Source organism: Ornithodoros turicata, chromosome 5, assembly GCF_037126465.1.
Source record: "Ornithodoros turicata isolate Travis chromosome 5, ASM3712646v1, whole genome shotgun sequence".
Classification (NCBI taxonomy): domain Eukaryota; kingdom Metazoa; phylum Arthropoda; class Arachnida; order Ixodida; family Argasidae; genus Ornithodoros; species Ornithodoros turicata.
This window is the reverse complement of record NC_088205.1, coordinates 80,726,096-80,754,017: the sequence shown is the minus strand read 5'-3', so window position 1 is coordinate 80,754,017 and position 27,922 is coordinate 80,726,096. Positions and strand designations below refer to the sequence as shown.

Sequence of the window (27,922 nt, the reverse complement as noted above, 5' to 3'; positions counted from 1 at the left end):
GCCGTATAGAAAGTTGATTATCATAACTTCGTCGTGGTGGTTGCGAGAGACCAGGCATACTTCATCTTTCACACATTTCCAATATATCGAACGCAACCGGTTTCGCTAAAACGAATTCCGGCTCGCGGAAGAGCCCGCGCTCTAAATACCACTTCGCGACGCCACCCTAAGATGGCGCGACGTTACCGCGCGTTCGGAAAACTAAGATCGTTGCCCAGCAAAGTAAAGTTTGTTGTCAGTCGCGGTGGAGACTTTTTCCCGGGGGGGAAGCTTCTTTTCCTTTATGCAGCATTTTCGGGTGTGGGGCGAGTACGGAGGGTGGCGGACGTGCCCGTATAGTGTGCCGTCTGCTGCTCCCATGCCATGGCAGACGACGACGATCACAGCAGTATCGACCTGAGTTTGAGACTTCGCCGCGGCTCCAGCGACTCGCGAGATTCTTACTACTTGGATCTCGACCGGGGCATTGACTCGGACATCGAGATGGACACACCGGGCAAAACGGTTATAGAAATGACGCCTGTGTCTGCGAGTAATCCGGCGGCGGTTGCAGACGCGTCCGAGACTTCTGGAGAGTGCGAAGCCTACCTCGAAGGAGATTATCCCGGGAGCAATGCCAAAGAGTGAGTGTGTGTAGGTCTGTTGGGGTGTTTGTGGGTGGGTAGTGGGCACACGTGTCTTGATGCCCCGTTGTGACGGTTCTTATGCGCGTGCGCTTTGAGTTCGGTTTGGATAAAAAGGGTTGGAGAGAGCGCGCTGCAATTCGATGTCGTCTGCTATTTTACGTTTCACTTTATTCTTGCTTTCTAAGAAACTGTTTCTCAGTAGTGACGGTATGTTGTTATGCTGATTTCCGAAATTTTCATTCGCGTGTCCCGTATCGAAAACAATCGATGATGTTCAACGTTTCGCCGTGTTCATATTTTCTTCTCGAGTTCACTGGCAGAACATAAGCCTTTGCCTTACGCCTTTATAGTTTGGCACCGGTACTTAAACCGTTACATGAATAGATGTTTTAACATTTCAAAATCACGACCTTGTAGACGTTGCGAAGAACAGCAGCTGCGAAAGTGTTACAGTGCATGTCACAACGTTATAAACCGCGTGCTGCGAACACCCTATTGTTGAAGCCCGCAGATTACGAGTGTCACGCTAAACTTCGTGTCTTCACTGGTGTCTGACGTAGCACGTGCGAGGAGCGAAGACTGAAGAGTAGAAAAGCTAGGTCGTTTTGACGTGGATGTTATACTACGTAACTCATTCTTTCTGACAGCTCTTGATTCTTTGCTGTTCGTATGGGAATCTTTTGGAAGGGATGACGTCTGAATTGGTCAGATAATTGGTACGGCTAGCTCTGCACAAGACGATGCCGAGGTGGATAGCTGTCGGTCGTTATCTGTACCTGTTCGCTTTTATCTGCTCCTATACCTTCGCTCCCGGTAAGCCACACATATCCAGGAGATAAAAAAATAGGTCAAACCCTTCCGATGCATATCCGATATTTATGAAATTGTTCCCGTGTATAAACTGCGTAACGAAACAACTCATTAAATAATGGAGATCGATGCAAAACGGGGAAATGAAGTACACCCCTTTTCTCCACTATCATCGTCGTCATCAAGTAAACCTTTACTGGGAAACGGCTTTTACTTTGATAACTTCGTCGAGTAATGGAAAACGCTCTAGATGTTTCAACTCATTTTAACGCGTCAAATATATCAGACAGATTTCCCAGTGGCTATCCGAATTACACTCTTGTCGTGTCTGTCAAAAAAATAAAAACACTGAGAAAGAGAGAAAGAACGAAAGAGAGATGGTTTATACACGGCGAAAAGACTCCCTTCTTCAAGATCAGAAACAAACAAACAAAAACAAAAAACACCAAAACTTTTCGGACAATAACTTTCCATTCGCGTTTTTTTTTCTCTCTTTGCTACGTAGCGTTGTTGCTTTTTTTTTAACTTCCGTGTTAGCGCCGCGAAGCAACTGTGGCCATGAGCGGCGTACAGACGTGGATAGATGGAGAGAGGACAGCAGGAAGGAGTGGGGGACATTGAGGTTAGTATGCGTCCTGGGCCGATTTCGGGGGAAACTGTGCCGACATGCGTCTGGAATGTCTTCGGAAAACCTAGGGAAAACCTCAGACAGCACTGCCGGTGACAGGATTCGAACCCGTGTCACACTCACACCCCAGTCTCGGCGTGGAAAGCGATCACCCTAAACCACTATGCCACGGGAGCTGGTTTTGTGTTTGCTTTTGCTGCCTCTTTGTCGTTCAAATGTCGTTCGCTCGGAAGGACATCCAATTTGCATTGTGTCAAGGGTAAGCATTCACGAAGGCACGTGTCCCATTTCACTCTCTGCGCTTCTTGGCCCACCGGCGCGGAAACTTTCCTTTATTCCTTCCGGGCAGGCAGAAAGTCACCTTCTCCCTAAACACCCTTAACGAAAGGGGATAACCTTCCCCATGAGGAGGTTCCCTACTTCACGGTGGGAGGAAAAAAACAGGATACGAGAGAACCACCTGTTCGTTTATACGTCGGCGGTTGAATACTCTTTACCTCGTTGTCAGTGTGAAACATCTCGCACGAGAAGCAAGTCATGCTTCAACAGTCGTGGTGGCGTTAACGAACAGTGCTTCGTCAGCTCCCTATTTGAGCGAACGCCTTTTCAGAGCCAGCGCTTCTTTATTAGGTAAGACATTGATTTATTTCGCGACATTTCTCCATGAAATATGCTTTTACAAGGTTAAGAAATCAACAGCGTTCTCGTGTATGGCGTATCGGAGTGGATAAGGTTTAGCTTTTCTTACTGAAACGTCGATCAAAGAGTGATATTAAACGGTAGGAGCAATTTAACTTCCTTAGCCTAACCTCTCATGCCAAAACTCCCCCGTCAACTGCTGTATATATGTTCCTGTACCATGTTCATATTTTTGTAACCTGAAGAAGTGCAGTCTCGTGCACGAAAGTCTCGTTACCATGTGTTAAATAAATAAGTTGCTTCTATCGTTTAATATCACTCTTTGATTTATACTCACCACCGGCAACTTGACATCGCCTATTTTTCTGCCTTCGTATCTTCTTGAAACGTCGATGTAAGAGCACTTGGACAGCTCTTTTGCTATTATTAGGCGAGCCTTACCTCAGCAACGTAACACACAAGAAACGGGAAAAACAGAGAGCCCCGTTGTTGGGAGGGTAAGGGGTTTATTGGAAGGCTTTATTATTATTTTTTTTTATTTTCTTGGGGGGGGGGGGTATTGATTTAAACTGGTCGTGATGGTAAGAACGAAGCTCCGCACCAGCAAACCTGGAAAACTTAGTTTCCAGATTAGCGAGCGGAATACATCGTTGCTTTCGGTTTGTTGTGTCTTTTCTTGACACGCTGAATTTCCAAGCAGTAATTACAACGTTAGTAGCCTTCACTGTGGCAATAACTAAAACGTAACACTGCGTTAATTGCGCCCGATTGTTACACGTGATCTGTTACAACGTTAACTAAACGCCTCCAGTGGTTACGGAAAAAATGTCCCCACAAGCTAAATTGTACGTGATATAATGGCGCAGACGCAGCTAGCCTAGCTTTAGGGTTGCTCTATGATGAAAGACTCAGCATGAGCAACAAAATCGATATTTATGTTGCTAGATGTTATAGAACACCGCTGATAAATGGTAGAGTGTTTGAGCTCACCTGTCCTCATGAGGTTAGCCATCCCCGACGTCTGTGCCTGTGACAGCTTCCTGCTTTCGTTTCTCGGTTGTCAAAGTCAAACATCCCTCCATCACGCTATACTGGCGAGTGTAACTTTCCTGGTAAAGCCAACCGAACGGAAGCATCTTTACCGAGTGATCTGCTAATACCTCCCGGGAACCACACATGTTCGTGATGGTCTTCGCAACGTGAAGCCACGAATTATTATCGGGGCAATCTGTGGGCTTCGCGCTGGAACCTTCTCTGTTCGAGACAGCTCATATCACTCTCCATGTGACCTAATAATATGTTTCACCCGAGTTTTCCCCGGAAGTCTCCCGTTGTGTTACCGTTGGAACCCTACCAGAAAGAACCCTTTGTCATAACTCGTAGCTGTCAGCAGTGTTAACTTTCGTATCCGTTGCATCGCTGGATGGGGTACTGCGGTCGACTAAAAATTACCGTTTGGTCCCCCCCTCAGCAGAAAGGGTACGTGCCAATGCTTTTCTCCCGAGCATGTCCACGTGTCAGCAATGGTTAGAGGAGGTCTCATCAATTCATCACTTGAAGGATAATCATATCGATAAGGACACAAACAATCAGGGACCTGATTGGCCGGCTATACGATGCCGCATCAAGCTAACAAGGAAGTCTGAACAACATTGGCTTGTCCGCAGCAGTTGACGCGATATGCGCAGCACACAAACTCTGTCCAACTGTGTTTTGGTTATGCGCAGCATGGAGGGGAGGAAGTACTAATTGGAAACACAGCTTCTTATCTTCCTTGGGATCTCGCAAAGAGCAACTGTCTGTTCACGTTGAACAGACAACATGAAGACTCAGCAACGGTCCAGACTAAGTGTGTTAAAGTAACACTGTCGGGTTGGGAATCATATCATGTTCCGGGGGTTTGGGATAGGCCGCAGCTCCTGGGCGTAAAAACAACGTCCTTACGAAAAGAGCGCTAAAAATTTTGCATATTGTTTCTGTTACATAAGCGTCGAGTTCATGGGTAACATTTCTGAACGACACGAAACATCCTCGGATCGAAAGAAATATGGAACACTTTCAACAAGGGTACATCCAACACATACAACTCACCTGTTCATATTTAAATCGATATCATGGACAAAGAAAAAGTTCACGTGATACCGTGTTGTGCTCGAAATAATCGTATATGCCAAATATACTAATAGTCACAGGCAATTATTGATGGCTTAATTTTATTGATGGGTCGATCGCAATCACCCTGAGCACCTCCCCCCCCCCCCCCCCCATACACACAGACTCACTTCGCATTTCTGTTACGTTTTCCTTATGACTCGCAGATGCCACAGGTCGAAAAACATTTGTCGTTCGCACACCCCAGTGGTATCCGCTAGCGTGTGTCTGCTTCCGTTTGCGACTTTCCGAAACCGAAACCGGATATGCATATGAGTTTTCTTATTCTTTCTTTCCTTTTTGACGTTTATCTCAAGAACACTCCGCGGTGTTGAATCGGATTTTGCCGCATATCATTTCCACGTGCATCACCGTATTGCACAACTTTGATTCCTAGTGCTTTTCTCCAAGCTGTCTTATCAAGGATTTTGTGTCAGAGGCGCACCCCATTCGATTTCGTTGCGTTTTATCACAGTACTGTAAGGCAAAGTACAATAACTGTCTCTGTGCCGGAATGATATAAACTCGCTACACCACTTTCTCTCAGCGCACAGTATACTTGTGTTACTAAAAAAAAAAAATACGTCGTAGTCATACTACCGTTAAGCCCTCGCAGATATATGTACAACGAGATCCCACACGTTTTCACGCAACTTTGGCCTTCCGGCTCTTCAATCTGGTGATCTTGTTTCCTCATTTAGAAGCCCACCCTTCTTAGGCGATCGCATTGCATCTTGTGCCCCTACCACTCCTCCAAATCTCGAACTTGTCGTATACGGGAAGGATCTATTTTTAGAACCTGGATGATGAAGGGGGGCCTTCCCCCTCAGCCTGATTGTCCCCAGACAAACTCCGGAGGAAAGGAAAAAAAAGCTCCCGGAGGTCATGTCTGGTCACGGATTCCTGAAGGTTTTCCGTGCGTGCCCCAGACGGCTATTCTCTGCCTTTCTATGGAGGTTTCTGACTCATAAGGTCCACACAACGTTGGAATGTAAATAAACCGGAGAGGTGAACCCAGGGTTTCTTGAAGAGGATATTGGCGGGGGGTTGGATAATGCATTCCATGTGTTCTGGCCCTCATGGGTTCGGGGTTCAGACGGTGAACAAAAAAGTGCGCTCGTATATCCTTCGGTGTCTTGCATAATGGTGCTTTCTGAGCTCACACGTTCACGTTTACATATATGTATAAGGCTTTGGCGGAACATTACAGTGACCTAGAATATTAATAATTTATCATAAGTTAAGGGAGCCCTTAGTTACACAATTCTCGGGCTATAAAAAGAGATACAAATGGAGTCAACATTTCTCCTTCCTCGTGAATCGGTTTCGGGGTCCATCCTGGTGACGTCACGGCTGGTTTTCTGCCCACCCCGGGACGATCGCTATATGATGTCATGTCCGGGAAGGTTCTGGAAGTGTGTCATCCTGTCATTGTTGTCATTTTTCTTGGAATTGGGTGCAGTGAGATGTCAAGAAGTCTTGAGTGAGGTTCCGTCATGCCCGAAAAAGAGCAACAGGAGCCTCAGAACAGTTCCTTTCCATCCTGAAAAGAGGAGTATGCCGAAGGCCCTCGTTTGCTACAGAATGGAATTTGGAAATTACATCCCGACATCGGCCTGAGCTTTATTCAAAACTGGGCGATAGAAACCGAGAGATCGGTGCTGAAAAAAAAATCGCTGGCTACGCGCTCTGTACAAGGATGGACAGAGGGAGACAGGACAGCGAGTCGGAGAGAGTGTTAGTATGCGAATAGACGGGTTCAGAAAATCCCAGTGTTCTTTGCGCACGCATTGCATCCTGGGAGCTTGCTGAGCGGGGGAACGAAGAATAATCCTTCACATTTCGCTTTCGCTCACCTTGACACATCGTGGACAATGGACCGGTAGGAGAGAAATCGGAACAGTTGGGAGGCCACCCGTTTCTTTCGTATTAGTAAACTCCCACAGTTCAAAGCGGCACTAAGCACTAGACTGACTATAGACTATGAACAATAGACTGGCCAGCGAGTAATCCATTTGGTTCTGCCACCTCCCAGTTTAAGTACGACCTTGGTCTAACCAGCAGTGAGTGGATCCTCGATCCACGCGAACACCACTTCGCGTTAGATACACTATCTATAACGGTATTGCTCTAACTGAACACACTTCACATCGACCTCCCTGTCAAGTGCTATGCGTTAGGGCATCTTTTGTGCGTTACATCTTTTTGGAAGCCACCACCTTCAACTATAATATTGATAGGCACTCGAAACCCGGATAGTGACAAAGTCAATCGTATACACCCTTATCACCCCCTTCAGAATATTCATCTCCAGATACACTGTTCGTATCACGCCGATATCATCGTGCACTGAACCCATGTTTACGAAACCACCTTATCGATGCCGACCAAAGCCAAGGTCCCTTTTCTGACGTCACACCCACCCCCCTTTCCAAACTAACAGACCACGGTCGGGGGGTCGAGCAATGTTTGGCGTTGGTCGCGGCCGAATGGGTCGTAATGCATTCCCGGCATTGCCCCCTCTTTTGACTGTGTGGTCGGTCGTAAATTACGAGGCATTGCGATAAGAGACAGCCTTGCGTGCATGATATTGTTTCCGGACGACCCGTTATCATTTGATGCTGCAAGAAGCGAGGAGAAGACGTCGTTTCGCGTTTGTACTGGAACATCATCCGTACTGTCGCTTCTGTCAAGCAGAAGGCGACAGGAGGGAAAATCTGTCTTCTGCTACTTTACCTACTGGCAAGAAGGTCACGTTTGCTGGCACAGAGTGAGTTTTCATCTCTTTCTGTTTGTCTTCTTCTTCATTACACTTTCCGTTTTAAAATTTACCTCGTCTTTGTGCGAGTGGGGAATTTTGGACAGCGTCCACTGTCTTTTCGTGTTTTACTTTGCCCGTCTCCCAGCTTTGTCGTCTGCTAACTATTTCGTCTGCTGGGACGTCTCCTTGCAAAAGAAACGCTTCCAGTTGAGGCAGTAAACGAGTTTCTGTTCTCTTGTTACTCTAGTTAATGGGATTATTTCCAATCAATCACTGTATTAGACTTCGTTGCATTTTTATGCAGCCTTTAAGCAATGATTTGCATGCGAATTCACGTAAGTTGAAAGTCTTTTCTTAATTCCCTTCTCTTTATTACCGGCCTGGGTGGATCAGTTGGTGACGTATATAGATGTTTCCTTCAAAGGCAGAATCGGTAACAGATAGCACAGAACGTCGTTGCAGAATCATTGTAGATGTAAGAGTCGGAAAAATAGGTCGTCAGTGTTATCACTTGCAATGCCGTGCGAGGTGTGTACCTTTCGAGATACGATGAAGGCGCTGGAGATACAATATCTGAAAGAGAAATGTCTTCTTTTTTTTTTATGCCCGGAAATGTTCTGTGACATCTCTTACGTACGAGCTATTGGCATGTCAATCTACTCTTGGCAATCGCTGACGCGTGGGATGCGACAGTTGTCAAACTTGGTCACTCAATTCAAGGCTGCTACGACAAACCCCCTCGAAAAACAGAAGAGGACTCTGCTGTCCTTATTCACGAAGTTACCTTTCCTTTTTATTTTTCTCCTTTAGAAAAGACATTGCCGGGGAAAAATCGCGAATTGAATGAATTTTGAATCCTGAATTTTGCCCACGTGAGGAACAGTATGACCCGAAATCGCTTAAGTTTGACAATAAACCCTTGAAATGTCCTTCTCCGGGAAACAGCCCACTTGTAGAGTACTTGTTGTGGCGACAGTGGTATATGGTAACAACAAGCGATCTCAATATCACGATGGTGATGGTGATGTGATAAAAATAAGGGGGGGGGGGTGAATCACGACGAAGGCGAACTGGCTTACACACAGAATACACATAGAAAATACATAAAAAATACACAGAAAATACATGTAATCCAAAAGTTTCAACCAAGTGAGTGGGTCACAGAGAGGGTCGCATGTGCAGAAAGTGCTTCCAGTTGTATTTTGATGTTATTTTATGTATACTACACTGCACTGTTAATAGTGAACAGACAAGAATATAAATATATATATATATATATACATACACATAAGGCATACTAATAAAAACAATAGAAAGTGTGCATATACTGCGTGTGTGTGACGCAGCAACTGGGACAATTTTTAGCACCCAGAGCTGACCAACGCCACCCCTTGTGTCTGATAACGTCATAATCATGTGATCAACTTGGGATGGAAATTTTAAATGTTGGGAAAGCGAACGCATTGAAATATAGGCGTTTTGTAGTACTGTATGTCTAGAAGATGGATGGATGCATATAGAGAAATAGCATTCGGCCGCGCATCGATATGTCTGATGGTGTGAAGCAGATATCTATCGTACATTGACTCCATCTTGTGACGTTATCGGTCCTTCCCGTCTTCTTATCAAGGTGACCGCGCGTAAGTTTCTGCATCCATATTGCCCCGCTTTGCGAGACGCTGCGCGCCCCAAACCCAAGTCGTCGACCGTTTATTGGACGTAGTTTCTTTCATGAACGCGCATAAAATGCGCAACGGTAACGCAAGTGTTGCGCGCCAGCATGAAGTTCCCGGGTTCCGTCATTAAACGGTAAGGGTAATAGTTTTGTCCCTCGCCTGTTAAAGCTTTTACGAAAAAAGGAGTAAATTACTGCGGAGCAATGACAGCTTCTATATAGTCCCCTAGATAACGGTTACTCCCAATTTTAGTCCCCTGGCCACGCGATTTACACCCTAGCACTGCAAATAGATCTGTTCATTTAGTCCCGTATGGGGGCTAAAGTCCCAAAAAGGACATTTGTTTTCCCTTGTGTGTCGTTTTACAACCGCAGCTTTGTTACCTTTTATTGAACATGATTACTGCTAGAGGGATTCTTTACAATCCCAGCGATTTAACCCTTCAAAAAAATAGTAAACAAATAAATAATTCATTCAAATTCGTTTTAAAAAAATGTGTCTACACAGTGTGTTTTTAATTTCGATTCGATTCGAATATTCTGACACGCGGAATCTTCCCTAATTATCCGCTGTTACGTATATGTCCGGGAAATATCATGTTCCGGACGTCGACGACCATGCTGCGTGCAATGAATAAACTTCCCGTTCGTTCATTCCTCTTACAATGTCTGGCCCACAAAGCAGCGTCAGAAAAATGCAGAAGTAACGGCAAAAAAGAAAACCGCGGAGCACAATCATTGCCCTATTCATTGCAATACATAGAGTGCTTCCGAACAACGACGGAAATCCGCAGTATTCTTACTTTCCCACGTGTGGTATACAGACATATGAACAATATTCCGAAACATTTGCCGCGCTTTTGGCGATCAGCTATGCTCTAGGCCATTCTGTCTGGGTGTTTCTATGGCTTGAAGACCTTGGCAATCAGACAGAACTCGCGCTCAGAAAAAAACAAAAAAAAAAACGTGCGAATAAGATGCGGTAAATTATATAATTTGCGACGTTTAATTAAACTGTATTTAGGCCATGCGTGCGGCGAGCACTTTATACATCTGTATTCGTAGGTTAACCTTGATGTTAAGTTCCCACTCAGGAGAATGGCGAGTATGTGCGCTGTCTTTTTATCTTCGTTATTTTTCGTGGAGCGGCATGTCTTTTTATTTGTCTCTTTCTGGGGGTTAGAAAGGCCTTATAGATTATATCGAAGACATAACTTTCCTATCTATAGGGAAGCGCAGATGGTGGTGGTGGTGGTGGTGTAACTGCTTGCCGTAGTCGGCCTCGCAAGGCGGGCAACGTCACGACTAACGCAGGTCCGTAAAAAAATAAATAAATAAAATAAAAAGCGCAGACGTTTCCACATTCAGATTATTTGTCCTGGCCAATGAAAGGTGGAACGGTTTACTGACGGATGAATGATGTAGCGATCTACTATATTAGCACATTTCGTTATGTAGTGCCTGCTTCTATGTAGTATGTACCCCTGTATTGTAACGACCTTCCTAAGGGCTAATACGTAGTATCAACAAAATAAATAGATACGGCGCAGCCATAGCTTGAACAGAACTATATTTATACAGGCGCCGCATTAATCTAAACCCGGTGGAATCTAATTATATTTCGGATGAGTATTTTGAAAACCGACGATAATTAATGCAAGAACACACTGAGTGTAAACCACTCAGCGTAATTCAATTCACTTATTTTTTTATGTATTGTTGTAGTTATCTAAGTATATCATTCCATCTGTGGCCGCATCGTAGGCATAAGTAACTTTTGAGCGGTCAAAAATAAAACGCCATTGTAATTTTTAATACATTTACTGAAGTATTTAGCGTAGGACGTTATCAAACGGTACACTATGTGCGTCCACCGGATGTGGTTCGGCCAAGTTACGCCACTGGCCACTCCAGTCTTTCATGCGCACTTCCTGCGATAGTCCACAGACTATTTCCTTATCAACTCTCTTCACCTCTTTCCGTTATCTTTATCTGCGGCGAAGTGATGCAATGTTTCTTGTAGGACGTATACTTCAGGCACCTGACGATATCTCTTTGACACGCCGCACATACTTGACCTTGAAATGTCTAAGAAAGCGCACCTGTTGGCAGTAGCTGTGTTGACTGCCCACAGGAGATGTTTTCATGGGAGGCCCTTCTCAACAACAGTTACAAGTTTGATTAGCTGCGAAGCATCCTATAATTTTCTTTAAGATTCTCAAGGTTACGATGGACACCGGGTGCTGTTGTTTTATGTATGATCAGCCCGAGTAGCCTGAAGAATTAACACCTAGTATGTTTTCCCACACCTCGTGTCTTGCAGCTATTTTTCGGATCATAATTTGAAGCATGGAGTTCTACGGGATATGGTTTAATTGCGTGAATAGCCTTAGGCGTGGAATGTATTGCTGTCGCGATTCGTGAAGCATGGATATAGAGACCGACGTTTTCAACCGCCGATGTGTACACCCGAATTGATTCCGGTCTTGAATCGGATCAAATTCAGGCTTCTTTTTGCCGGTTTTCTAATGATTACTTTGCGGTTTCTGGCGCACCTTACAGGTGTGCACTGTAAGGAGAAAAAAAATGAGTAGTCATTTGGGAGAACTACATGCATCGTCACAACCATTTGACTTTTCCCGGATTAAATGCACGGAAGCTTATGTGAGGTTTAGGGCGCTATTTGCAGTGCTGGGTTTCGATGTCAGGAGATTAAAATGGGGAGTAATAATTGCACTTTATGGGGACTACAGAGAGAAAAAAAATATCTGTTTATTTACAAACATTGGAGATGAGCGTGACACCCATCAGGGGTCTGCTGCTCCATTTCTTGAAAGCGTTTCAATTACGCATGAATAAAATAACAGACATACAGAACAGAAGACACATGCGGCAACACACACAGAAAAATACATATGTAGATGACTTGGGATGTGAGGTACCTCCCGGTGCTGATGTGATTTAATTTCCATACGTGTTAGTAACGGGGGGTGTTTTAAATAGTTGCGTAATGCTGCTAATGCGGTCGTCTGATGTGTTTCATTTTGCCAGGATCCCATGATCTTCACGAAAGAGAGAGGTTGATCGTCCAGCTTAGCGAAGATGCTCTCAAGCCTTGATCGTTCTGTGGAGTTCTTTGGGCACTACATTATTATGTGTCTTCGGTGGTGCCACACGTAACTGTGATTACTCCCAAATTTAGCATGATCATCGTTGTCTTTGCGCCCAAATCAAATCAAATACTCTCCTAATTGCTCCCTTTTCTTAGAGTGCACTGTGGTACCTGAGGTCGGCCCAGGTCGGAATTTTGAATATCGGTAAATATTAATATGAGAAACAGAATATTGATAAACACTCAATATCGATTACAAATATCGACAATTTATCGACAGGAAAATCTATACCCGCGAGAAAAACACCGATAAATTATCTATGTGCATTGATATTGTTAGGGAGGGGCTCCACGTGTTCGCCTCTGTACGCCGGTCGTAGCAGCAGTTGGTTCGCGGCGCGAACACTGAATGAAAAATAGGGAAGGCTCATGCCTTTAAAACCGGCGAAAAATCTGAACCGAACTACATGCACAGTGTTCCAGAAAACGTAACGAGAATCCTTACGAGAAACAGCCTTGCCACTTGATGATGTCCTTATTAATGTCCGTGCTAGCCCAAGTCGTAAAGAAGGGGGTCATCAAGAATTGCTTTATTGCAGCACAAAAGAAACCATGTTGCCATTCGGTCCTCAGAGCGCTACAACACCAATTTGACCGCCTTCATCAGGCCAACTATTTCATTGATTTCATTTGCAACCAATTCAAAGACCATCTGCACGTCTCAGCCCAGCCCAACCTCAAGATAAAGGTTTTTTGGAGTTCCCTTTTTCTCACAATGTATCCCACTCATTCGGAAAACAAGCCATCAGTGCAGGCCGCATCAACACATCACACAATTGCCCTTCACTCCTTCCACTAACAAAACTCAACCTGAATGCACAACCAAACACAGGAACCAGCACGTGCCCTGCAAAACTAATGTCGTATATACAATTCCTCTTTTCTTGCGGATCCGTATACATCAAGGGCAGACAGGTATAGATGTGTAGTGGACAGGATAAGAGAACACGCACATGCCGTCGCCAACAACTATCCCAACTCCGAGACTGCCAAACACGTGGCAGGCTGCACCGGATGCACACTGAAGATCGAGGTGGAAAAAATCCGCAGTACGTACAATATACGAAGCACAGGATTATCCACGAGGCCTATACACGATAGCTACTACTCCGGAATGCATCAGCAGCCCGTCAATGAACCTTCTCTCCTCCACCTCCTTTCCCTTCATTTGTACTGCTTAAAATTCATTTGCTGGTCCGAGTTGATGTCGATGCTGAGGACATGCCTTCTCCATACACACAATCAGCTGGCTGGCCTTTTGTTCCTTTCTTCTTTGAGAAATAACTATAGGCACGCAAAAAAAAAAAAAAAAAAAAACTGCTGTTATCTCTTTGCACGTGTGAGACGCAGATATTGTTTTCAATACGTGTCGAGACGTCTCTTAAAGAAGGCTTATCTTTGCCGGGGTCACTTAATATTCGTGTTTGTTGAACGTTATCGCTGCTCACAATTCGCTCTTTATCTGTTTGTGCTCATCGTACATGGACGCTGACTTTGCTTCCGAATCGGGACAAACAACTAGAGAGATAAGGCGTGTGCGATATTCCTTTGTAACTGCAGCAATGCTCGACTGCTCTGCGACACTCAAGTCGTGCAGTTTCATCTGCATGCCCTGGAAGGGTTGCTAGTTTGGGAGGGGACACGGGTTCGAATCCTGTCACCGGCTGTGCTGTCTCAGGTTTTCCCTGGGTTTTCCGAAGACTTTCCCGGCACAGTTCCTCCTGAAGTCGGCCCAGGACGCATACTAACCCCCTTCCCCCTCTCCTTCCTGCTGCACTCTCTCCATCTGTCCACGTCTGTACGCCGCTCGTATAGCGACAGTTGCGTCGCGGCGTTATCACGGAATTTAAAAAAAATAATTGAGGCTCGCATTTTCTTGGAAAAGCCACTTCGTCCTTTTTTTTTTCATTTACAGTGAACCCTCGTTAATATGACCCCCCGATAATCTGACCCCCCGATAATCTGACATACGCGTTTTACGACCATACTCCTGGGGAACAATGCAGTCAAACCTCTACAAATCCCCCCTGTTAATATGACAATTCCGCATTATGACCGAAATTTTCGGGAACGACCATGGTCATAATAACGAGGGTTCACTGTACCTGTATCATATGCATCGTATGGCCAGCCGGACGTGGTTGATTTTTCATTTCATTTCATTTCATTTCATTTACTTCTGTTTGTGTCAAACACAAAACAAGGTGGTACGCCAAAAAGCAGCAGAAGCCGCTTGACTATAGGGCGGTACCACCCTACATTGATTGATTGGTTGGATGTAGCATCCTCCTTTTCGTTGGTCTTCGAGGTCTTGGGATCGAATCCCGTAATTGTTTCCTTGAGTTTCCCTGTGGACATTCCAGAAAGATCTTAGCACAGTTCCCCTTGAAGTCGGCCCAGGATTCGTATTCGCCTCTTTCTGTCTCCCATTCCTTCCCGTTATCAACGTCCATGCGGCGCTTATAGCCGCAGTTACTTGGCGTTGTAAATTAAGATGAGAAAAAAAGTTTCGTATGAAGTTACCGTGTTATGTGTTCCGGTCGATTGCGGGCACTCTTCCACGAGACCTTGACCATACAGAACTGTCCAATTTTCGTACAAGCCTCAGTGGTGTGGTGAAGCTTTTAATGAATTGTTAATTGGTGAATTTACGTCGCGAGACAATTAGCTGGATGTTTTTAAATTTGCGTAACACCATATTGCGCTTTTTTTACTTTGTTGTTGCATCGGTAGAAGTATTATTATTACTAGTATTATTTCAAATACTAGTAAGCGTGATGGTTGGACGGGCGTTTAAAGTTGACATAATGTAAAATACTTTACTACGTTTAAGGTTGAGACACACTATTATTAAATACGAATGAGGTGGTATAACTCCAAGTTGATCCAATTTCCACGTATCGTCAAATTGTTCTAATACAGCTGCTACATTCGAAAACGAAAGGTGCGTTCTAATAATAACGATGAACCTACGCAGTCGCCTATAGAAGTATGGAGTCGGAATCTTCGAGCACGAAAGTTAGATGCTCAGAAAAGATCCCAAAGATGCATGCTCGCACAGAAGCACGTTTCCCCCTGAACTCTCGCTGCTTGACGGACATTGACTTCCGCCCACTCAAAGCTATGAGGCGCCGATTCGGGAACTGACGAACCAGATGTCGGAAACAGGGGAGCACCCCTGCGCCGCCAAAAACTCCACAAGCAACAATCCACAGAACGCCCAAGCAATATACACAGAAACACGAAAAAAACAGAAGAGCATTCTCGGAACTGCGTGACAACTTAACGAGACGGCTATACGTTATGTAGCGCTGCCTGCTAGTACGTGGGGGTTATTGCGGAGGGGCTTGAGGGGGGTTTTGTGGGGCGTCGAGCTCTGTTTTTAGCTCGGGGCATTTGAGAAAGTGAAGCACTTTTGCTGAGTCGATCTGTCGTGTGGTACACACGGGAACCAGGTGACGAGTTAGTCCTTGTTTTGCGCGCTATGTCGTAGGTACAGTCACAGACTGTAGTCGTAGGTGTGGATGATAGTTGTGAAAGAGGAACAGATGTTTAAGAGAAATGTGATGGTAGAAAGGCATACACTTTATATCGTACTTAGCGCGTGAGTCGTTTTCCTGTAGAAACGGATATAGCACAATCCCTGTTGATTCTATAGAGGAATCAGAACAGCTTTTATAGGCACCTGCAGCCAGGGATCGGAACCGGAACTGAACCCGAACCGAAAACCGGAAAAAAACGTTATTTTCTGACGAACCCGAACCGAACCGAACCCGAACAATTTTTTTGCTTGTCCTGAGCCGAACCGGAACTGAACCGAAAAAAATTGATACGGTTACCGGTTCGGGAATCGGTTCAGAGGTGAATTAATTGTGCTACTGACCGACCTTTTTTTTGCTCACCTGAAACGATTATCTCACACCTTTCTCTTACAATCGTGTACGGTGAGCGTAAGCTTGCTTGCATGTAGCAAAATTACTGCCCGTGGACCGGTTAAACCGAGGCCGAAAAACGTAACTGTTCCAATCCCTGTAAATGCCCCGACCGCTGACAGATTTTTTTTTTTTTTTTTTGTCTGTGTATGGGTGGGGGTGGGGGTTCTCCCTGAGCCGAACCCGAACCGAACCGATATACCTGAACCGGTTCAAACTGATAATTTCCGTTCAGCGGAGCTAAACCCGAACCGAACCAATGTGCCTGAACCCGAACCCGAACCGGACCGAAAAAAATACCGGTTCCGATCCCTGCCTGCAGCCACGTTGTCCGACAACGGAAACGTCGCCTTGCTTCAGGATAGTTTACAAATGTGAAGATCACATCCAAGTTCACACACGAAACCCTTGTGGAAAATATCTCTCCCCCCCCCCCCCCCACACACACACACTCAAAGGGAAGGAGAAGTAATAAAACGTACTGTTGTCCCAAAAAAAAAAACGCATCTTAGTAGTCCTAAACAGTAATCGCGCTTTTTCGTTTCCCCAAGTTAAGTAAGGGGACATCGTGCTATCCATACATGCTGTATATTATCCTATCTGCTGCCTGCTTGAAGTATCGTCTGGCAACACATATTGCACTAAGAACGTAGCATTTCGCGAGTATTTCTTCTGCCATATCTACGGAAAGTATTCTGCACACAGTGTTTCAAACTTTGACCCTACCGAGCAATCCGAATGCTTATCGCATTTTTCCTCTTCTGCTAATAATACCAACAGCACTCTCCCACCCATCTCTTATCCATCTTCTCCAACACTCGAACGCGTGGCCACTCATCGGAATCGAAATAAATCTCGACAGAGATTGGCGTTAATATCCAGCCCCCACCGATAATAAGCGCGAGATCGGCATTTAATAGCCCGTATATACATATATTGTAACATTTTCACGAACCGCATTTTATTGTTTCGTTTTCTACCCTGTTTGGAGGCGCTACAGGTACCTGCAAACGGAGAGGGATGGGTCAAGTTCATCTACACACTTGCATAAAGGGGAGGATCAGTGATAAAGGGAGAAGGTCATTCTGTAGTCTCACGTGATCAGGAGGAGCCCGACGGAGTTTGTCGTCCGGCGCTGTTTCGGCAGCAGTCGCGTTCATGAATGTGCGCGTGTGTTTGCATTATGAGGCTAACTTGAAGGGACGTGACGGCGAAAATTTAGACCGATTTTTTTTCGCTGTGTCCGGGAAAGAGGGTAGGTGGAGGTTACAGACCGTAAAAGAGACAGTGTTGTTCGACGGAGAGTGCTGATTCCGTAGCAGGAGGGTGAGGATGTCGGCGAGTCCGTTGCTCCGGTTTGTGCAGAATCGCAAATGGTAGGTGTGTTTGGCCGTTGAGCCATTTTCACCTCGTTTTCTGGTGTCGAATTTATTTACTGTGCTTTTGTGCATAGGAAAGGGAAAGGCAATGAGGCAGGGAAGAAAATTTTATACTTGGTTGGTTGGTCGGTCGGTCGGTAGGTGACGTGTTATTGCCGAGCGGTCTGCCTGCTGATGTGGCGGCGTGTTGCTCGGTCGGATCGTGCGTCTCAGGCCGACTTCACGGGTGTCGAGATCGACTAGTTGGCCGTCTGCGCGACCTGCGAGGGGTGCTATACAAACCGAAGCGACGCGTTATATAGTGTGCACTTTCAGCGCACATTGTTACATTACTTGTTGTGTTGTCACGTTTATTGTACTGTGTTTTGCATCGTGGCATTGTATTTAGATTCGAATCAGTTTATTGTATTGGGTTTTGCGTCATTTATTTGCCATTGTATTTAGTTTCACATCATACCATCTCCCATTCTGTATATAGCCTACCGCACACCCTTCTGCATCGCGCTTATATTTCTCTGCGTTGCTGCTATACTGTTTTGCATGATACAATTGAATGTGCTATCGCAGGGACCCTGTTGCATCGCATAGTCCACGCATTTCTCAGTCGTGAGTAAATATTCTGCGTTAAATGTTCTGTGAACACGATCGCGAGAGTTCCGAAAATACACGATAGAAAAAATATCCGTGTAAGACGAATCTGAACGGATGGGGAAGAATAAATACGCAGTTTTTATTTTTATTACTTTTTTTTTATGGGAAGCCACAGAAAATTACTGTTAGAGGAAACAGCACGTCGTGCCATGCGTGATTATAGCGTATTATGATTTCATATTAGTGTCAGATTAATACAAATCACCCCATTTCGTTACAGAATTATAGCTATATATGCCGATAACAAAAGCTTCAATTTAATTGATTTATTTGACTGCTCTACCGTAGACAGCGTACTAACGCTAGTACTACTGACATGCAAGGAGATTCATAAAGTGACCGAGTGTTAAACGGTTTACCTGGTTTATGACAACACACTGCGTACAAACTCTCTCCAAGTGCGGCCATATCTTTGACCTTGTCGCGTTACTCTCAAACCACCAGTCTATGTGCGCTCTTTAGCCTCGTTCCCAGCGACGACACAACGGGGGTGGACTGCCAAAATCGCTCTTCCCATTGGGATGAATACTGGTGGTCGCCGTCTTTAATGACACTAATGGGTATGATCGATAAAAACGTAACATTCCCTATAACTAGTCATCTGGGCAACATCGGAGTAGCGTATCAATGTTCGAAACATCACGGAAAAAGAAGGCTGCTTGCTTCCGCGTGCGATATGCACACTTGTTCACGTGAGGATATCTTTTCTACACAGGTTCCCGAGCGGGAGAAAATGAAACGGCATGAAATGAACATGAACGGACACGAAAATGCACGAAAACACACACGGGAAAATGAAGGAACTCGGCAAACGGCAGTCCAGATGTACACAGTTCCTATGACTACCACGGGGTGGCAGCACTAATGGCGGCGCCCATTCGTTGAATCGCGTTTTTGTGTATACAACCGGAAAATAAATTTAGGATCTGCCATTCCATTTACGGCCGCGACTTAGCCGACATTGATTATTTCATCTTTGTGCAGCTGGGACCAGTCGCTGACCCCGCCCGACTCCCCCGATGGCAACAGCGGAGGTGCAGCTGGAGACGCCGGTGCAGCCGCCGCCGAGACGATACCGCTGATGGGCGGTGGCGGCGAACCACAGGCCATCGTCACGCCCATTAAGAACAACAACACGGGCGGACCCATCCCTCGAAGTGCCTCTTTCAACATTCCCTCCACAAGCAGACACTATCACGTGGCAAGCGGTAGGTGGTGGTGGTGGTGATGGCGATAGGGCTTGCCGTTGTCGGCCTCACGTATGTGGGCAACGTCACGACTGACGCCCTGGGGGGATGTGCGTCCTGGGCCGACTTCTAAGGGAACTGTGCCGACATATGTCTTAAAGCGTCTGAGGAAAACCCAGGAAAAACCCCAGACAACACAGCCGGCACCGGGATTCGAACCCGGGTACCTCCCAGGTTCGAACCGGCAAGCGGTAATTTACTATACTGCATTGCATCCTCCAATTAAAGGGATAGTCTTGTACAAGGTCACAGAGGTCGGCCTGTGGATCATTTTGCCCATGTGAGCCAGTATTTAACGTTGATTCACCAACTGAATACATTTTTTTTTTAATTTTGATTTCGATGTAGCATAGCAGTTACGAATATCTCAACGGTTACGAAGACCTTACTATAGAAATATGGAAGGTAGCAACAATTACATCCCTTCAACTTCTCATGTCATCGGTAGGTTTGCCAATTATTGAAATAAATAGAAGTCTAAATAATGGCGTGTTTGATTAGACAAAATATTCTATTTTCTAAAAAATCGAGGTTTTGCTGCTTTCTCAGAAACCCGCCTTTGTGCGCTAACATTGTCGTTCCAAAAACTAAATACGTATTCATTTCGCTTAAACAACAACATATTTACAGTGAACCCTCGTTAATATGACTCCCGATAATCTGACATACGCGCTTTACGACCATACTCCTGGGGAACAATGCAGTGAAAACTACCTCTGCAAATCCACCTCGTTAGTATGACAATTCTGCATTATGACCAAATTTTCGGGAACGACCATGGTCATAATAACGAGGGTTCACTGTATTAAAAATGCGCATAGTGCGCATGCCTCGAATAATGAAATTTATACTCTGTTAGGTCAGATATAGAATGTACATAGATGCAAGACACACACGCACAAAAGTGCACATGTTCGCAAACTTCCATATTGTGCCTCTCCCGTGTTTCTGTGGACGCGACGATGTCCCGTTTAGTGATGTGCATAAATGTTCCAGTCGAGCCCAGTGTTGTGGTGCCACCCACGAAGTCGAGCGACGACTCAGGCCTGGGAACAGCCAGCAGTCCTCACAACAGGAAGCCCGCTCTGACCCTAGAGATCCCCAGGAGGCCGCCGTCAAGAGCCAGTTCTTACGGAGGCTCTCTCTGCAGTTTGCCCACCTCGGGAAAGATGTACAGCACACGTAGAGTGCATGGCGATCTGTGAGTTTCCTCGCAGGAATGCTATCGCTCTTAGAACGGAACTCCACCGAATAACACGTTGTCGATCGAAGGCCAACCAGAATGATTTCTGGAAAGTCCGAGGCGTACGCCTGTTTGTGACAATTAACGCGACTGCGTAACTTATGCAGTGCGTAAGTGATAAGTGTCACAAAAAGGCGGACTCCTGTTTCCAACAAATCAGGGGGGAGAACGATGATGTTTGGCTAGGAGCCTGTTATGCGGTCAAGTTCTCTTTAAGGGATAATATGTCACTTCTACTCGTGAGTGCGCTGTGCCTGTGATGTTTTTCGTGTTAGTTCGAAGCACTTACCTCAGTGATCTGTCTGTAAGCTGGAACTACAAACTAGCCAATTAACATAACGCATCACATGTTTCCTTCTTTTCCAGCGACTCCCTGGTAATAATGCTAAGCGCCTTGTACGCAAAGCTCCTGGTCATTATGGGAATCTGCTTTCCCCTAGCAGAAGTCATATCCAAGAAGATACCGGTCTCTTTCTACGAGGTATACCCTGCGTACATTCGTACAAATGGACCTCTTTCCTAATAGGTTGTACGCACGCGCGCGTTGACCACTATATTGGAGGCGCCGAGTAACTTTCACTGCGCACTCAATAGATGGCGCGACCGAGTAACTCAGAATAGAGTACCTGAATACTACTAGCTCCCCCTGTGTAGAGTGAAGACCACTGCGTCGTCTGTTGCGATATCCGCCAGTCTCCAAAGCGCTGCCAACTCTGCGCTGTCAGAGCTGTACACGCAGACACTGCGCACTTGATAGCGAAGCAAATGAATCGTGGAAATAAAGGTTGAGCACTATGCACGCGGGTTTGTTTTAGCGGGCGACAAAAGTAGTTCAGTGAAAAGTCGCTAGGCTGCGACAAGGTTAGCGAAGAGGTCCATTTGAGCTGATGACGTCCACAGATGACAACGCTTCTCGTCTACTTTTTTCAGGGCTTCTACTTGTACCTGTACTTCGGCAGTATTGCTTTCCTGCTCTACGTTTACGTCTTTCTGTTAAAGCATGAGAAGGTCAATTCGAAACTGGAACACTTCAAAGATGGCTTCGGCTCGAAGCTACGCAAATTGGTGGGCATGAGTGCCTCGAAGAACAACAGCATGGATATCCCATCGGCCCACAAGAAAAGGGTGCAGGATGCAACCACGCATGCTGGGAGTTTTTACCTCAGATTAGGAGCAGTGGGTGAGGAATTATTTCTTAGTCTTCAGTATCCTGCTCTCGATCTAAGACCGGGAGTTCAAGTGAAAACGTGAAAACACTTCGGTAATGGACGAACAATGCCAACATTGGCGACAGCGCTGCGCTAGTTCTTATTATTACTTTTTCTATTTTTACTGACTAACGCTCAGGAAATTTCATGTAACGTTTTGACAGAGGATCTCATGCCCAAAATACGCTACGACAGTTTGTTTCTGCGCAGGGGAGAGGGAAAAGTTTAGAAAAACCATGACCTAGTGTCCGTCCATTCACGAAGCGTTAATGAGGGGTACTTCGTAGACCTCCGCATGGGTCCACAGAACGAAACACGTGCTGTTTGCTGCTACCCCCTTATTTCTGAGGGATCAGTGAGGTCACTTCACGGGCAATGGGGGAGAGTGGGAAACTGGGAAGCTGCGCAGACAGCTGACCTGCTTCCACGTCCTTCCCGAACTACACTTTCAGGGTCTCTCAGTCAGCTGGACTCTCGCCCGCTCACTTTGTCATTGGTCCATGGCCGATCCCAGCCCACGAACGCTCTGCCCTCAAAGCTCTTCTGACCTTTTTTAGACACCGTAGGACTTCTGTCCTCAGTGTGAGGCGACTCATTTATTCAGTTTCACCACATTACCACCAGCAATGGGGTATATCGCAACCCTAGCGATGAAACTCCCCAAGCATCATCATAAAATATAGTTATTGCTCACGTGCTTGTATAACGTGTGACTGTGGCTGTCAGTGCGGCTCTAGGCGGCACATTTTCATGGCAACGGTTGTGGGTGATAAGCTATCACCGCCCAGGTATCACCCGTACCATCCGTACACGTGGGACTCGTGTTAACGAGAGTGGGAAGCTTGGTTCCCACAATCGGGGCCCACGTTGGGCGCCAATTGCGGGAACCAAGGAACCAACTATTGGTGCCAATGGAAATGTGATTGCGTTTGGACCAAGTACTAAATTTGCGTCACGTGCGAGTTACGGTACGGCCTTGTGTAGCCTATAGATGGCGTTGGTCTCACCGTTATACCGATTTTGCGGTGGCGTTCCGTCATCCCTAAGGCATTTATTAAACAAATAACTTTATTTTGTGATTACGATTGGGGAGTTTCACTGCCAGGGCCGATACTCTACCCCATGACTGGTGTGTGGTGAAATGGAATATTGAGTCTCACCACGACCGAAGTCTTACGTGTCCGCAAAGGTCAGAAGTGCTTTGAGGCCAGAGCGTTGGTGGGCTGCATTTGCCCATGGACCAATGACAGAGTGAGGGGGCGAGAGTCCAGTTCAATAAGGGATTATAAGAGAGAATAAGAGAAATATCTTCATTCATCGTGTGGCTTCCAATTATGTGTTACAGCATTCGGTACGGGCAGCATGATTTATTCGGGACTGGAGTTCGGGCAGTTCTTCGAGATGGAGTCAGACTCCCACTGCTACAACATCCTGTCCAGCCTCACGCCGGGCACCAGAATGGCTTTCACCTTCTTTCAACTGTACTTCATCTTCATCAACTCTAGAGTAAGAATGTAGTAGTGAAATCTATGGCAGTTGATCTGCAGTCGTTCGCAACGAAGAGTCGAGCCACTTCATCCCTGCATTTATTCGTATACTCTATCAACGCCTGCTGACACACGCTTTTTCATAATGGCGATCAGAGTTTCATAATGTCCTGCTAGGTTATGCATGTTGGATAATGCGAAGTTTCGTTACCTGATTCCGGTTAATACGATTTTGACCTCCGCTCCAGGTTCCTCCTATCCCATGTTCAACAGTTGCCGCTTGCGTCGATCCCTGTCGTATAAATGTGTGTATGAGTGAGCAAAAATGTAAGAGTGAAAGGAGGATGAATGAGAGAGAGTGACTGATTTGTCCCTTCAGATGACGCACCCTGGAAGTCGCTGGGAAGGCGTGTTAGCTTAGCTCAATTGGTAGAGCCCTGGAACGGTAGTCCACAAGATGTGGGTTCGAGTCCTACAGCTGGCTAACCTTTTCAGTGACTTTCATCTTTCACCTCCTATCGTTCCGAGCGCGAAGTTTCATGGTACGATTCCAGGTAATACGATTTTATTCTGCGTTCTCACGATAATTGCATTATCTATCGTCACTGTTTCAGCATACGATCTATTTATAGCGAGATTTCAATAAAGCCCCAAACACTATCGGCAGTATTGAAAGATACGTAAATAAGCCCGAAAAATGTTCGAAATGCTTATCCTGCATTGTACCTGACGCCTTCCCTAGAAACGATGAAGACTACGACGCCTTATAGTCGCATGTAGCGATGTATTATTTCTGCATAGAAGTAGTGTGTGAAAGGGCATGGAGACGTGTAATGGCTCTTTACGTTCCAGAACGACTGTAGATCGTCAAGCTTTCGCTTACAGAGTCTAAGGAAAGGGTGTGAATATGTCGACGCATTACAGGTGGCCATCAACAAATTCACGACGCTCGCAAGGTTCGGCTTGATGCACATGATCTCTGCCAACATCTGTGTCTGGTTACACGTCCTCATCCAGGAGACAAAGCATCAGATCCTGGAACTCATCAACAGGAACGAGACACAAATGCTCTCCTTTGCTATGAACGGGCCGGACATGCGTAAGTCTCTGCTCTGTAGGTGGATTGAGGTCCAGTGCTGACGACCTTGTCTGCATTCCCGTAAACCGAAAGTAAACAGTGACGAACCCTCCCCACACGTGCTCTTCACGAAGAGTTCGTTATCGTCCTTTCAAGTAATCATAGATGCTGATACCAATACATCCAGTGTCCGAGAAATAACTCCGGACTTTCGAACGCAAGTATTCTCGGTAAGGACCAGTATACGCTGGTATCTTTAGTATTGTGGTGGCTAGACAATATCCAAGTTTTCGCTAAAGTATTATGCGCTAGCTAGCAGCGCTTCCAGACAAAGTATTGCCACTAATATGATTGTGTGGTCTGCTGTGGAGTATACCGTTATAGCAGTGGTTCCCAACATCTATTTTTTTTTTTTTTTGCTCCCTGCGCCTAATTGCAATTCATTATCGCTCCCCCCCCCCAACCTATATCAATTCAAGTGTAACGCACACATAGAATAGCAACGATATCAAAGATGGCAATAGACGAAAAGTCAGCGCGTACCAGTGACCGGGCTCGAACTCGCACCTCCTGGATTGCGCGTCAGGCGTGATGGCCCTGGGAGCCGTCGTGACGCACCTTTGAGGCGTCCTTGGAATCCTATGAATGACATACCATGCAGAGTGCACGCAAGTGTCCGATCTGAGACGAAAGCTACGCGGTATCGACCCCCCTGACACCCTCAAATAGGAAGAAATACCCCACTGGTTATAGGGAATGAAGCATATGGTATTGTACTCTTCCAACACATACTGTGTGTATTACTTAACTCGTGTAACCGACTCGTATAACCGTTCACCTTCAACTTTATTCTATGCCTCTCTGTTCCCCCTTCCACCCAACTCGTCTTGACAGACGCAGACCCAGAAGACCACGTCAACCCATCCCACTACGAAACGCGCTCCAGGGATCATCACCGCATCGAGCGCTCCCTGGACATGATGGAACACCACCCTGGCAAGCACAACTGCCGTCGAGCCAACATCATGGGCGAACTTGTACAGAACGCCAGCCCATTCCTCTTCCCCTGCACCATCGAGTACAGCCTCATCTGCGCCGGCATACTTTACATCATGTGGAAGAACGTGGGGTCCACCAAACGGGCCCCTACCCCGGACACCAGCCTCCAGCTCCACGCGCCGCGTCAGCGCCACTACTATCAGGTTGACTGCGCCAAGGCCAACAAGGGACTCTTCACCGGCATCCTGGTCCTCGTGTTGGTTATCATCAGTCTTATCTTGTTCTTCGTGCTGATTAACAAGCCGCAATATAGAAACCTTGCAGTGATGGAAGCCCACATAGCGGAACTGGCCGTTTACCTTCTGGCTTCGTTTGCCACGACTATAGCTCTGTTTCAAGTCCGCGAGCTGCGGTACAACAGGCATAGAAACACGGACTTGGACAGCATCCTCTTGATTGTTGCGCAGAGTGGACTCTACTTGTATACCATGTTCAGCATCATCGGTGGACACTTCACGCTGGACCAGAACACGATGCTCGCCCTTCTCACGGCGCTGGCGTGCCTGATCCAGGGGTCGCTGCAGAGCATCTTTGTCCTGGACGCTTCCAGGAGGTACGTCAGCAACAGTGATCAGGCCGAACGGAAACCAGGGCGAGAAATGGTGACCTTCCTGATCGTCTGCAACTTTTCCATGTGGGCTATAAACACCTTAGAGACGAGGCGCGCGGATTCCAACCCGGTCCAGATGAATTTTTACGGTTTCTGGGCTTGGACAATCATCACGCACGTGACGGCGCCCTTGACCATTTTCTTCAGGTTTCATTCGACCGTTTGTTTGTGTGATATTTGGAAAAGAGCGTATAAGGTTAAATCGGATTTTCTGTGAACTGTCTGCGGACAAGGATGTTTGATGGCAGCTCGGTCCTGCTGGAGACAAAAAAAAGAAAAAAAGTCTGTTCAACCAAGACAAGCTTTCGAAATGGTACGCTATTCGTAATTGGAGTCAGACATTATCCAGGACTGACAACGAAGAATGCATTCTCGAGTACCTGTTCGTATTCCCGTGCTGAATACTTCGCACGAATACTGCGATACTTCGTGTCTTAGTACTTTGTCTATGGCTACTAAGCAACTATATTCCTTAGCATTCTTGATATATTCCACCGGAAGTACAAATGACGTCGGCGAAACTGTCTATGCGGTTGTCTCAATGTGCGTTGTTGATACGGTTACACTATAGAGCGTGTGTTTCACGGATGTGTTCATGTAACGTGTCAGTTGCAAGACTATGTGCCATGCGCTACAGAGTGGCGCCTATATACTCGTCTTTTAATTTCATTAGCCACAGGCTCTGTGCCTTGAACGAAATGCTATCCTCCGTCACCGCTCACCGTGTTTGAGAATTCTCCCAGTTATAGCGCAGCTTTCGATATTTCGACGATAATAACAGCCCAAGTACGTCACACATGCAGCTCTTTTTTTCGTGTACATATAAAATACCACTTTGAAGTATTGTGTTATATGCAGGTGTTGATACGTATAGTCCGGTCGCGTGTGTGTGCCAATAACCGCATAGTGTTACAGGAGGCGTTCGAGATGTGTTTGCTGTTTGTATCGGTATCGAGCCTACGTTTTATATCTGTTTGTTAACGAGGCCTTATCTAACAGGCCTTGCAATTTATGCGTTATTATACGTTCCCTCCATCAGATCACCTGAATACTTAGAACTTGGAGCCATCCAGAAGTCAGGGTTCCATTCGGAGCCAGGGTTGTGTTTTGGTTGTAGCTATACGGTTTTCCTCAAACGAAAAAAAAAAAAAAATTGCGTAATTTGGGCACTTCCTACGCGTCGCTGTTTGCGCGAGAACAACACGCTTTTACTATAATGTGCTCGAAACGGGGCCAGTAATAAAAGAATAAATGAGAAATAAAACCTGCAATATCTTTATGTTGTCTGTAAATATGTAGCGCTGCCGCACAACGATATCGTGTTTATATATGTTTATACGGATGCATTTTTCAACGAATGATATTGTTCGTCGTTATATGTTTCATCATTCATGGTTTCATCGTGAAACATAGGTTGTGCTTGTACTTTGTCTTCTTTATTCATCGTCGGCTTACATAAGTGCCATTATGAGATACCGTCATGTGCCAATTATACATGTTCGATGTATTTCTTCCGTAAGAATAAAAGTGATAGCGACATTGAGAAACATAAAAATGCTTAAGACA

The 27,922-nt window shown here is 45.9% G+C and overlaps 1 protein-coding gene across 3 annotated transcripts; it reads left to right on the top strand.

Moving 5' to 3' along the window:
* The first annotated feature begins 233 nt into the window (after window positions 1-233).
* LOC135394961 (proton channel OtopLc-like) lies at window positions 234-27,922 on the top strand. Of its 3 annotated transcripts, none has more exons than XM_064626077.1 (8): window positions 234-623; window positions 19,409-19,632; window positions 20,668-20,872; window positions 21,281-21,395; window positions 21,845-22,094; window positions 23,468-23,628; window positions 24,534-24,708; window positions 25,582-27,922. In XM_064626077.1, exons 1-8 carry the CDS (start codon window positions 364-366, stop codon window positions 26,571-26,573), a joined length of 2,382 nt encoding a protein of 793 aa, XP_064482147.1. In that variant the 5' UTR covers window positions 234-363; the 3' UTR covers window positions 26,574-27,922. The 3 variants fall into 3 exon arrangements, with proteins under 3 accessions (XP_064482147.1, XP_064482148.1, XP_064482149.1); XM_064626078.1 differs by lacking the exon at window positions 234-623 and adding an exon at window positions 7,458-7,624; XM_064626079.1 differs by lacking the exon at window positions 234-623 and adding an exon at window positions 17,513-17,770.